The following is a 13123-nucleotide window of genomic DNA, read 5'->3' as shown; positions in this document are numbered from 1 at the left end:
TATTTAATATGTAATATAAATATAAAATTTATTAATTTTAAAAATAATTTAGTAAGGAGTTGAAATGGTTACTTCTTATTATAGTAAAATTCTGTTCTTATGAACCATTACTTGATTACAGTTATCAACTGCTAAAACAGTTAAAACCCTAACAGCAATATATGCAACTAAAGATTGAAGATTTCTGCATGTGGCTGTCGGCAGCTGCATGATATCTCAACTTTAAGCAAGGCCACATCCAATACTCCATATCCTTCAACCTGCAATCCAATAATATCATATTAATCTCTCTTTGTCATATACTTAAATTATATTGACTAATAGAACTCAACAAATTACTAACCATAGGTGGTTCTTCTTCACGAGGAAAAATTATTATGGGGTCTAACACTCGGACTTTGTATCTAACGGTTACCCACCTCGTGGTTTTAACATAAAATGCTTGGATAATTTTATTAACAGGACCAACAACCGGTCAAATGGCTGGCGGTTACCTATCACTTGACTTTGGCATAAAATATCTTAGGAAAAACTATTGTTGAGACTAACACCTGAACTTGTTCCTAGCGGTTATACGCCTTGTGACTTATACTTGAGAAATGCTTAATCGGTTCTAGCTTATTTTGGCAAACTATCGTTTCTCATAACTGAATAACACAAGACACATGAAAAAATATGTCGTTAATATTAATGATAAAATTTGCGTTACAGATATTTCAGAAATGGGAAATAAGCTGACCATCTAACTTGGTAACTTATAAGTCTAAGGACGAATAACTTTCGAGACTCTAAACAGTCATTTTCATTTTCATTTAACTTTTCAGATATGATATTGTCGCATATTATATCCGTCCTTTTAAGAACTAAGACTCATATATTAAAGACTCAAAATTTAACCTGAATGTTAAATATCTAAGAGATTTTGTTCCCGTAGACAATTATTCTAATTGATGCTTGCTCTTATAAAAACTCGACTTGGTCAAGATTGAATTATATTTTTTCGGAGTCCCCTGAGGACTCGAGATGCTGAGCCCTGAAAATGCTTACTTGGACCTCTACGGAAATTACCGTTTTTGACTCTATACACCAGTGAGAACATAGTCTCTCTTGTGGTTGCTTTTGGAGTTGTTCTGTATGTCCAGAACATGTGAAGTAACTCATCGGGCTAGCTGTCTTTGGCCTTGTCGAGCATTTTCTTCAAATCTTGAAGGATTGTTCTGTTTGTAACCTCGATTAAACCATTGGTTTAAGCACTGTATACTGAGCTAAATCATAGGTCAATATCCCATTTCCTATAAAAATATTTAAATTTAAAACTCGTAATCTATCTGTCTTTGGGAATTCCAAAACAATTGAAAATATTTTTGCTGATGAAAGAAATGACTTGTTGTATGGTGATAAACTAGACGCATCGACTCACTTGTTGAAATGGTCAACCGCTATAATCACAATTTTTTTGATCCTGTTGCTTTTAAAAATAGATCAAAAATATCTAATCCCATTGAAAAAAGGGTCAGGGCTGCCGATTGTTGTTTGCATTTCACCGGGAGTTCAAGAAATACTTGCACGTACTTGACACTGTTAATATTTTAGGATTAGCTCTTTTACATCCTACATTACTGTTGGCCAATAATACTCCTATCTGAATGCTTTTTTATAGATCGTCCGAATTCTTTTATGACTTCTACAATCTCCTTTATAGATGTTTCTAAGGATACTCATACTCTAATCTTTTGTTACGTACCATAATCATAATTGACAACTTTCTGTACAATCAATTATTAATTAATATATATTTAAATAATCTTCTTATTACTAACCAATAATTCATCTATCAATAACTAGTTTTTCATAAAAAAAAAATGTATATACAAGAATGATCCGTAATTATCTGTTGAGATGCTAGATGAATAGAACAAAAAAAAAAAACTAAGAACCGAACACAAAAATATAAATAAAATATAAGCATTTCATTGTTTTTTTTATTAAAGTTGAATTTTATCAGTTTACAGTTTTTATATATATTATTTTATCTATTCTAACAACGTGTTGTTTTTTACTGTGAAGGTTTTATTTCAGAGTTACTCTAGTACCAGATATATACTAATTTATTTGGTGCCCGAATACAATGCAATCAATAAGGGTCCCACATCTCTAGGGGCCCACATATCAGTTTTTTATAAGGCGCGTTTTTGTTTGTTAGATACTCGCCAAAGTCTTCCTCTTCGTCTTTCACCTCGAGGATTCCCCGCCAAGAGACAAATAAGTATCGTTCAATCACAATAAATTATTATAAAGACAGTGGTTTATTAAATTTTTCGGTGGAGTTTTATAATTTAATTAATAATATTTTTTTAAATTTTTATATCGTTAATACAATAAGATTTTTCTTTGAATATTATTAAATATTATTGATAAATTATATTTTATTTTTTGTATTTTTAAATTTATCTTTTAAGTTTTATTTAATTAATAAAATCATTTCTTAATTAACAATTAACAATGACTTTCTCCAAAAAAAGAAAAATACTCAAAAAAATGACCACGAGAATGACGTCCTTCAATTCACACACTCTCAACCACCATAAAATTATTTTTTTTTCTGTCAGAAGTTAGATCATAAAATTAATTGCAGTAGGTGTGTATAAGTCCTATTATAAAGCAAATTGATAAATTCCCTAATATTAGCTTTCCTACCTGACGATGAGAGACATGGGCAAATTGATTACATTAAAAAAATTCCAGATTTTATTGATATGCTTATATCAATGTCCATAAGAATAGAGCTCATGTCTAGTCACTACTCTGTACTCACCTCGACCAAAGATAGAATGCACCACAAAATAGGTGCATTCAAGTATTTGTCTGCAGGAAAAACAATTATTGAATAAGCAATAAGTGCTTTGTTTGTTAGACGCTCAGCGAAGTCTTCGTCTTCGTCTTCGTCTTCGTCTTCGTCTTCGTCTTTGTCTTCCTCTTCCTCTTTCTTCTATGTGGAAACACAATAAAATAGGTGTCGTCCAATCACAATAAATTGTTATAATATATTTATCTGATGATCTCGTACCATGGTTCAGTAATGAAAACAAGTTGAATTAAATTTTTCTATTTTTACTTTAAAATTAAATAAATCCAATTTAATTTTTAAGTGAATTAAATTTTTTTTTTAAAGTAAAATTACTAATTGTATTAATAAAATTTCATCAAATAAAAATGGATATCATTCCAAACAGATAGACGATTATATCCGATAAATTCTCTAGCCAAAATATGAGCAGTTAAAATAGTATTATGACGAACCCATCTAATAGAAATATTAGTTAGAGTCTAACCAAGATTTACAATAATTCAAAATCAAACTCTTGCATAAAATAATTTAGCAAAAAATACTCCTTAAGTGCATGTCTAAACCCAATCATTCAAAATCAAACACCTGCATAAAATAATTTAACAAAAATGTTTCCAAGTGTCTGTCTAAACCCTGCATAAGATAATTTAGCAAAAATACTCCTCTTTTTTTTCTCATCTCTCGAGTACAAATCATTAGAGTCCTCCGAACAAAACCACGGAATAGATCTTCTACGAGATAAAACTCGAATAAAGTTCTAAAATTGACGTCATTGTTGCGATTCTGAAAATACATAATAACTAATAAACCTCCATTGAACATTACCTTTCGAAACAACCGAATCAATAAAATTTAAAGAAAAGTCAATCACAGAAACAGACCCATAACTCTTCCATATTACCGAAAGGTCTCCCCCAATCATTGTCTATTGATTGAGAAACAACCATTAAAATGTAAAAAATTATAAAAAAATTTCATACGAGAACTAAGAGCTTTTGTTTCCGTCAAAAATAAAATGTCGGGCTTGTAACTAAGAACTAAATCCTTTAATACATTAACTGTTTGAGGATTGCCGCCATAAATCTGCCAAAGAGGTCTGCATATTCTAAAAATCGATTGAATTGTATGTGAGAAACATCCCCACCATACAGAAATCATAAGTGACGATCGGAATATCTCTTGAGTTCTTAATAGGGACAACAACATCGTCTTCTTCATCGATACTTAATTGACGCTGATCGTCTTCCATGGAGAAGGGTAAAGAATAAGTTAAGTTTAAGAAATAGGAAAAGACGATAGTATCGAGTCACAAAGGGATTACAGAGGGAATAAATTTTTATATAATATAATATAATATTTTTTAAAATAATATACAATTTTTTAATAATAAATTTTTTTATATAATAAAATTATTTATTATATCTTAAATTTATATGTTAATTAAAATACTGATTTTTTTTTATATTTTAAATTATAAAAAATAATATTTATTATTAAAAGATATTATTATATTATGTTAAGACTTATTTGATTCTTAAAGAAAAGTATAAAGGATTAATTAAATTTATTTTTATAAATTATTATAAATACATGTAGTTTAAAGAAGTTTTTCCTTTGTGGTCCCTACATGACTCGATACTTTCGCCTTTTCCTCTTTCTTAAATTTAACTTTTTCTTTTTCCTTCCTTCATAAAAGATAATATGCGTCAATTGACTATGATGAAGGAGAAGATGTCGCTTCTAACAACATTCCTGCGAATGTTAATTTGACAGGTAACAATGAAGCGGCTCATCCTGTCAAAGGTCGGGATAGCCGAAAGCAATGATCGTCCTGTGTTGAAACTACTGAGGACTCGACAATTCTCGGAGACTTAATGCATTAAAGGATTTGGTTATTAGTTACAAGTCAGACATTTTATTTTTTATGAAAATAAAATCTTTTAGTTCTCATATGGAATTTTCTCGTAATTTTTTATATTTTGATGGTTGCTTCTCAGTCAATAGACAATGATTGGGATAAAACCTTTTGTTAATGTGGAAGAGTCATGTGTTTTTTTCTGTGGTTGATTTTTTTTCAAATTTTATTGATTCGGTTGTTTTGGAAGGTAATATTCAATAGAGGTTTATTAGTTATTATGGGTTTCTGGAATCGCAACGACAACATCAGTCTTGAAATCTTGTTCGAATTTTTGTATTTTTAAATTTAAATTTTTAAATTTTATTTGATTAATAAATAATTTTTTAATTTAAACTTTATATTTTTAATTATAATTAATTTTCATATTTTTATAATTGGTCCCAAATATTGTTGTTACTAATAAATTTTTATATTTATAAATTAATTTACATATTTATTAAATTTCAATTTTTTATATGTAAAAAAATTAAATAAAAAATTCATCATTTATTTTTATTCTAATTAAATAAAAAATAAAAATTGAGGAGAAAATTAGACTGCAATTTTTTTTTTGAATTTTAACTTAGATGTATATTATGTTAAAATTTTTTATTTAATTTTAAATTTATTAATTTATTCACAAATATAAGATATTAAATTTAATAAATATAAAAAAATTAATTTGTAAGCATATAGATAACTTATTTGTATAATATAAAGATAAATTATAACTAAAAACACTATTTTATTATAAATCAAAATTTTATAATTAAATTTAAAAATATATATTAATTAAAAAATATATTTTACAGAATTTTAAGAATTAAAATATAATTTATATTAATTAAAAATTATTTTAATTGCTTTTGAAGTTTCATGACATCATTTATCAATAATGTTAAAAAAAAAAAAATTCTATATTACTAGTAGAGTGAAATCATATAATTTTTTTTAGCATAGATTAAATTATAAAATTTTATTTAAAAAAACATCAAAGTAGATAAATAGGGTTTTATAATTATTTTTTTATTATAATATATATTTGTTGATCTCATGATTCCATAATATAGATAGAATCGAATTCGGTCCCATTTGAACCGTGAAATAATTCTAGTTTTTTAAATTGATCAAACTTTAAGCTAAGAAATTCGTTGGACTTCTCCATTTTCAACAAGAATGGGAAACAAAATCAATCGGATCGAATTGGTTTCGGTCTGATTTATTTTATTTTTAAATAAAAAATTGAATTGATAGGAGTGTGCGGGAGGTCCTGCACAGCTCGACCTAGGCTGCAGGATTTGTTGCAACCAAACAAAATGGACCCTTGAGCATGACAATGACATCTTTCAATTTACGCACTGTGTCAACGACCGTAAAATTAATTTTTATTGTCAGAAGGTAGATCATAAAATTAATTACAGTAGGGGTAATAAGTCCTAATATAATAAATGGTCAATTTTTTAATTATTTTTTAAGTAATAGAATATAAAATATTTATTATTACATCATTATTATTAGGTTGTATTATATTTAAATTAAATAAAAAATTAAATAAATTTAATTTAAAGCTAATTAATTTAAAAAGATGAGATATTTATATGTATTTATATTTTAATTTTAATTTAATTGATTTAATTTTGATATTTTAGTGTAATTTTAATTAATTTTAAATTTTTTAAATTTAATAGTGTAAGTAATAATTTAATAGTTTAACTATACGTATATTATTATTATTATTATTATTTATATAAATTAATGTTAAATAATTAAAAAAATATTTACATTATTTTATGTTTTAATTTAAACATTTTAAATTTTAAATTAATTCATCTAATATTTATATTTAAATGTAATTTTAATTAATTTTTTAAAATTAAAATATAATAATTCAGATAAAATATTAAATATAATATTTAAATTTTAATACTATTCATTTTTAAATTAAAAATATTAAAAAATTAAAATTTTATTCATTTTTCATTATTTATTAAAATTTAAATATTTTATTTTTATTATTTGAAGCAACACTTCAATTTGTATTAACTTTTATATAAATTATTATATTTAATTAAAATTTAATAATTTTTTCTTTAATTTTCTTTTATTAAAATATTTTAACACTCGAGAATTTTAAAATTTTTAAAAAATACTTATAATTTCAACTATTTTTAAATATTATCAAATAACTTTTAAATATATCATAAATTTTTACAAAACGTATAAAAATACACTTTCATAAATTGGAGTATATACTGCTTTAAACTAATATTTAAAAGGATAAAAAACTATAATTTTAAATAGACTAAATATAAAGAGATTTAATAATTTAATTTTAAAAATATAAGAAATAATATATTAATTATACTAAAATTTAAGGATTAAAGTATAATTTATCTACCTACATTAGTAAGAATTTAAGTCTTCACGAAAATATTATAGGTATTTGAAATATTTATTTTCTTTTTGACTTGATAGCTAATGAAATTATGAATAAAAGTATTTTTTATTTAGAGACTGATAAGAGATTTAAATATTCAATTTAAAAAATATAGGGATTTATATATTAATTACGCTAGAACTAAGTATAATTTATTCTATTATTTTTTAATTAAAAAAATAATTATAAAATTCTATTGATAAATTATAAATTAATTTATTTTCACTTTTCATATAATATAAGCAATGAAATAAAAAAATATATATTGGTATAAAATTATAATTACGTATTTAAATAAAAAAAAATTAAATCAAATTGAATTAATTTAATTGATGAAGCGGTAGAGAGCATAGCACCAGTTTCATGTACTGGAAAAGTATTATATAAGCAGCATACGACTTGCTCTAAATAAATATAAGCTTGAAGAGGGCGAAGAAAGAAAACGCACTGCTCAGTCAGTGTCCAGTAGATCGGTGCTTAATCAGAGGTCGACGACAAAACACAGACTTCACTCCAACAGATAACCAATTATTTCACTCTTTTTCTGCCAAAAATTTGTAGGTTTTCAAGTTTTTTTTTTTTTTTTTTTAATTCATTCATAATGTGTTTCTGATTAATCCATGTAGTCTACCTGTGTATGTAGATATATATATATTTTTTAATTTTTGTTTTGAATTTGTGGTTGTTGGTCAGAAGAAGCAAGTAGAAATGCCAATGGGAGAGGACAATCAAGAGTTTGAAAATGAATTACAAGAGCTGAACATTGGCTTAATGAAAATGGAGCTTCCGACAAGAGACTGTTGCATCTACAGGGTACCCAAGACGCTGAGAGACATAAAACCAGAAGCCTATACCCCTCGATTAATTTCAATCGGCCCTCTTCACCACAGAACCACCATTAAGACACCATCTGGGGAAGAAACTGTTGGGCCACCACCGGTTCAGGTGAAGGAGGAGTCGGTTTCAGCCGGAGAACTGATGATGGAAACGGTTAAACTGGAGTATCTAAAATCATTTTGTAAAAGGACTCGTAGAAATTTACAAGTATTAAGAGACATCGTTGAACAACAAAAAGAAAGAATTCGCCGATGTTACGAAGAGTCCAAACCGAAAGATGATGTTGAGTTTGTGAACATTATTTTAAAAGATTCAGTGTTCATCATTGAGCTTTTCTTGAAGACATCAGAAGCAGAAAAGCACCAAAATGATTTTATATTTGGTAAACCGTGGCGGAGAGCAGCCGTAATGGAGGATTTAATGTTGCTTGAAAATCAGCTGCCATATTTCATCATGGACGATCTCTACGGACATGCCATCGCAAATGTTTCTGATACATGGCCTTCGTTTCTGGACCTTACACACGCGTATTTCAAACATTTTATTGAAGGTCCGACAAATGCAAATTACGAGACTCTCTCATGCGACTGCTGCAACTGGTTGTATTGTTTTTGTCTGAATAAAAGCTGGCGCAAGTGTCAGAATTCCGAGAATCAGCAGAATCGAGAAGAAGCCCAGATGCCTTTCATTCCTCTGCATTTCACAGATTTGATTCGATGGCATCTGTCTCCCAAACATGATCCACATCCTCATTCCAAGAAAATTGGAGAAGAAAATCAAGAGCCCTCTCCCCAGCATTGCATACGTATAGTTTCTTGTTGTTGCCATGCAGGAGAGTCAAAGAAGGGAGCAAAATATTTATTCTCTGCAACGAAACTGCATGAGGCCGGAGTGACATTCAAGGCATGTGAAACTGAGTGGCCGCTTGGGATAACCTTTGAAGATGGAGTGTTAAGCATGCCAATCTTGGAAATCGACGACTCAACAGAACGCCAATTTCGCAACCTTATGGCTTTCGAGCAGTGTCACTATCCAGACAAAGATTACATTTGTAACTACATTAAATTCATCGATTGTCTTATCGACACTGAAGGGGATGTGGAGTTGCTCATTGACAGGGGTATTATCGTTCACTTGCTAGGGGATACTAAATCGGTGGCAACGCTATTTAATAATCTGAATGGCGAAATCGTTGAAGGTGATTTTTTGTACGAAACAATCTGGAAACAGCTGAATGATCATTACGGGAATTCCTGGTACCGTACTGCGGCAATCTTGAGACGTGTATACTTCAGCAATCTTTGGAAAGGCAGTGGAACAGTTGTCGCCATGATACTCCTCGTCTTAACTTTTATCCAATCCATAAATTCCCTCATGCAGATCTTCAAGCTACGTTAATTAAGCTTCTATGTTCTGAATTTATTTCCAGTGTTTTTTACTGTATTTTAATCATATATTTTCTTCCTTTGGTTTAAACTTGCCTTCTGAATTCAAGTCCTTGAAATATTTCTCTTCAGTAGACCTATACATATATATATCTCCCAGAAAGTAAAAAATGCGTAGAAGCTAATATTATTTTTTAAAATTATTTGATCTTCTACGTGTTGTAAAAATTGGACTGATCAAAATAAGTTAAGACATTTTATCAAGAGATCTTCTTTAGCAAGAACAATTATCTCAGAAAAGAATGGTCACCCTGATGCAGATACAGCCTCTTTTTCTTTCTTTTTTTTTTGTCAATAAGATCATATCATTAACGAAGAGAAGGCAAATTGCCAAATGCAGAGGAAATTTGCAGCCAAGGAGTACGTGCAAAACTCCAATCACCGAGGAACTTGGAAGCTAAAACATGAGCTGCAGTATTTCCACTTCTCTTAACACTAGTATAAGAGACATTGAACAAACTGGAAGCAAGATTCTGGATATCAGCAATGAGTCCTTGGATTTGGATGTGTGCTCCGTTCTCTTAGACAGCTTGTATGGTCATCAAGGAATGACCGAGTGAAAACCTTTTTGGACAGCAAATAAAGTAGCTTCATGACATACCAGGCTTTTCAAGACAAAAGGATTCAAAATAGCATCAAATCACCTACAAAACCCGTCAATAGGGAAATCAGGATCATGGGCCAGGAAAGCAACCACCCCTCTCCTGCGTCTAGAACCGACAGCCGCATCAAAACTGACCTTGATAAAATCTCTTGGTGGACTCCAAGTAGTGGCCTGATCAGCTGACTGGTTATTGATATTCCAGGAAAGAATACTTCTAGAAATAAAATGCCCCTTGATAGCGGTTGTCGAAGCCGTAAAAAATAAACCTATTAAACAATCAACAAATAACTTGCAGATAGTGGCAATAGGGTCGAACCACAGGGACTTGACACTACGGATTTTCCTAATAATGACTTTGGACAAGTAAATAACAAATAAATAAAAAGATGGGGGGTTTTGATTTGATGATAATGAATTAATACTAAATAGCAAGAGAAAGCAATAGTTTAAAAAGATAAGAATTTCAATGGGAGAAGGATTCTAGTTGAAGTATGGATGTATTTCAGTTTGTTTAGAATTGATCATTGATCTTATAGATACTCCTATTTATTTCAATAAATTAGTTTAGGATGTGGAAGACGCTTCTCACAATCCAAATTCCTCCTTAGTTCTAGTTTGATTAGGAAACGTTCGCTAATCAAACACTAATCAACAAGTTGCCAAGGAACGTCCTTGGGGCATTGTAGCATCGAACAACTGCTGACTGCATTAAGACTTAGAGAAACCTAATTCTAACCTTGCCAACCGTGTGGTCAAGTTTAGATTATGCAACTTGATTAAATGTGTGTTTAAATAATCTAAGCAATTACGGACCTAAGTTATTCAAACAATTGTTACTCAAGCAATTTAAAAGCAATGGGCCCTTATTGATTCTAAAAGCAAAGCAACAATTATAGAAAGATCAATTTGCATAAATATTGAAAATAAATAGAAGTTTAACAATGGAGATTTAAATCTCTCAATTTATCACAAATCTGAATTTTCCAACTTCAACTAGAAAAGATGGAATTTAGCCACTCATGGTGGACTAAATCACAAAAGAAAAGAAGAAAAGAAGATGGAGAGTGGCTGCTGTATTTTTCTGCAGAGTTGCTGAGGCTGAGAGATGATTCAGATGCCTTTGATGCTGCCTTTTTATAGATGGAGAGTCCCAAATCCAATTTGATTAGGGTTTTGTAATCTTGATTTGATTTGGTCTTCTTTGTAGTCTTTGATTCCTTTTTGAATTTTGTGTTTGATTGAGAATGGAACTCTCTAAATGAGGGGCGTGGCTCTTGGGATTGATCTTGTAGTGTTTGAAGTGGGTTTGGACTTCTTTCCTTTGAATTTTGAATTTCTGCTCTTTTCCCGCCTCTGCTGTATTTTCTGCTGTCAAAGTGATTTGCCTGGTGATTTGAGTGTTTTGGGCAAATCACTGACCCAATCACTTTTCTGTGAGTCAGTCCTCTCTGTTTCTGCGAGTGATTTGACCAGTGTTTTCGAGTGTCTTGGGCAAATCAGTGGGCAAATTGCTTCTGCCTGTTGCCTCCAGGTTTCTGCTTCAGTTTGATTTGGGTAGTGATTTGGGCAAATCACTGGTCCAATCACTTTTGCTGTCATTTTCTGCACTTTTTCTCAAACTCTTCAATTTCTTCCTTTTCTACAAAAACAAGATAAAAGCCATAAATTAAACTAAAAAAATGTGTAAATAAACAATAATAATTATGATAAAAATGTGGCTAAATTATGCTTGATCAAATACCCCCACACCTAGCCTTTTGCTTGTCCTCAAGCAACAAACAACTTAGCCAATCAAGCCCCCTTTTCTTTTGAGCCTATATACCACTTAATCAACCCCCCCTAGACTCCCAAATTGAAGTATCACAGTATAGAATACATGCACCAAGGTTGTTTCTTCTTTTCCTTGTTTCCCCTCACCTACCATGGTAAAAAAAAAAAGGTTTTTGATTCAATCATGCATATTCTCTTTATATGAGCTCAATGCAACCTCTAAGAGTGACTTGCCCTTCTTTGAGTATTTTATTTTATTTTATTCAGCATCACTTTTCATTCTTGCCTGAAAAAGTCACCAACCTTTTTACGCGAAGGTGCATATTGGTGATACCCACCCCCGGTTACTCAGTTAGTCACTTGTTCAAGTGGCTATTAGCTCTGTTCATAGTCTAGACCATTGAAACAGGTTTGATTTGTGCTTTTGCTGGTTCTTCTTTTTCTTTTCTTTTCATAACAGTTTGGGCAAATCAGCTCTCAAGGGGCTACACCAACTTTTTATTTGCATGTATTTATATTTTTATCTCCCTTGACTACAACAAGTTTTAAGGATTCAATTCAAGAAAAGAACTCCCAAAGTGAAGGTAGCATACTATAATTGATTCAATTTAGGCTTAAAGGGGTGGTAAATCAATGGGGTCATGAGATAGGAAGCTCTTTTAACCTTGTTATCTATGCTGAGTAGAGCAAAAGCTAAGTCAAAATTCTGTGTGTGTGTGTGCAAAAAGTGAAAAAAAATGTGTGAAAAATTTTGGTGTGTGTTTATGGGGCAAAAAAGATGCAAAAGAAAGCAAAAAGAAAGCAAAGGATAATGTAATCAATGCAAAAATAACCTAACAGTACTGTAACAGCCCGGAAACCGATACCCTGCCGTAACGGCTCCAAACTGTTCGGCGCTAGGATCCAGATCGGCTTAAGGCCGCCGGGACCCGTAGCAAGCCAAACATACATACTATTACCTGGTCAAATCCCATACATGATTAAAACTTAATTATAAAAACATGAAAAACTGGACATCTGAACATACACCAAGCTTGATCCGTATGCTACAACATAACTGTGAACATAAACTTTCCCATGCTAGAGCCCTCATCAAATGCTCTAGCTGGGTCAACATTACATACATCAAGCCTGGTTCTCATCTCAACATAAAAACATTACATAACCATGCATCAACAGGGATTAACCAATCTATAGGGCCAAGCACACTCTAATCCATAAACATTACTTCTACTATCAGTTACATACATTATCTCAATTTACATTACATCAACTTATATTACAT

At 30.2% G+C, this 13123-nt stretch overlaps 2 protein-coding genes across 3 annotated transcripts in view; one reads left to right on the top strand and one right to left on the bottom strand.

Annotated features, from left to right (window-relative positions):
- Positions 1 to 47: 47 nt before the first annotated feature.
- LOC110627715 overlaps positions 48 to 13123 on the bottom strand; it is a 31965-nt gene continuing 18889 nt past the window's right edge. Inside the window, exon 11 of the mRNA XM_043962268.1 lies at positions 48 to 260. Coding sequence (XP_043818203.1) covers positions 168 to 260 — 93 coding nt within the window. The 3' untranslated portion in view covers positions 48 to 167. The remainder of the gene's footprint in view (positions 261 to 13123) is intronic.
- Positions 7594 to 9735, top strand: LOC110627640 (UPF0481 protein At3g47200). Of its 2 annotated transcripts, none has more exons than XM_043962267.1 (2): positions 7594 to 7739; positions 7879 to 9735. In XM_043962267.1, the coding sequence occupies exon 2, from the start codon at positions 7891 to 7893 to the stop codon at positions 9415 to 9417; it is 1527 nt and encodes a 508-aa protein (XP_043818202.1). In that variant the 5' UTR covers positions 7594 to 7739; positions 7879 to 7890; the 3' UTR covers positions 9418 to 9735. The 2 variants fall into 2 exon arrangements, with proteins under 2 accessions (XP_043818202.1, XP_021629677.1); XM_021773985.2 differs by having other exon boundaries at positions 7876 to 9735.

Source organism: Manihot esculenta, chromosome 12 (assembly GCF_001659605.2).
Source record: "Manihot esculenta cultivar AM560-2 chromosome 12, M.esculenta_v8, whole genome shotgun sequence".
In the NCBI taxonomy this organism is placed as follows: Eukaryota; Viridiplantae; Streptophyta; class Magnoliopsida; order Malpighiales; family Euphorbiaceae; genus Manihot; species Manihot esculenta.
Note: the sequence above shows the minus strand (reverse complement) of the source record. Positions and strands in the feature narration are given on the sequence as shown.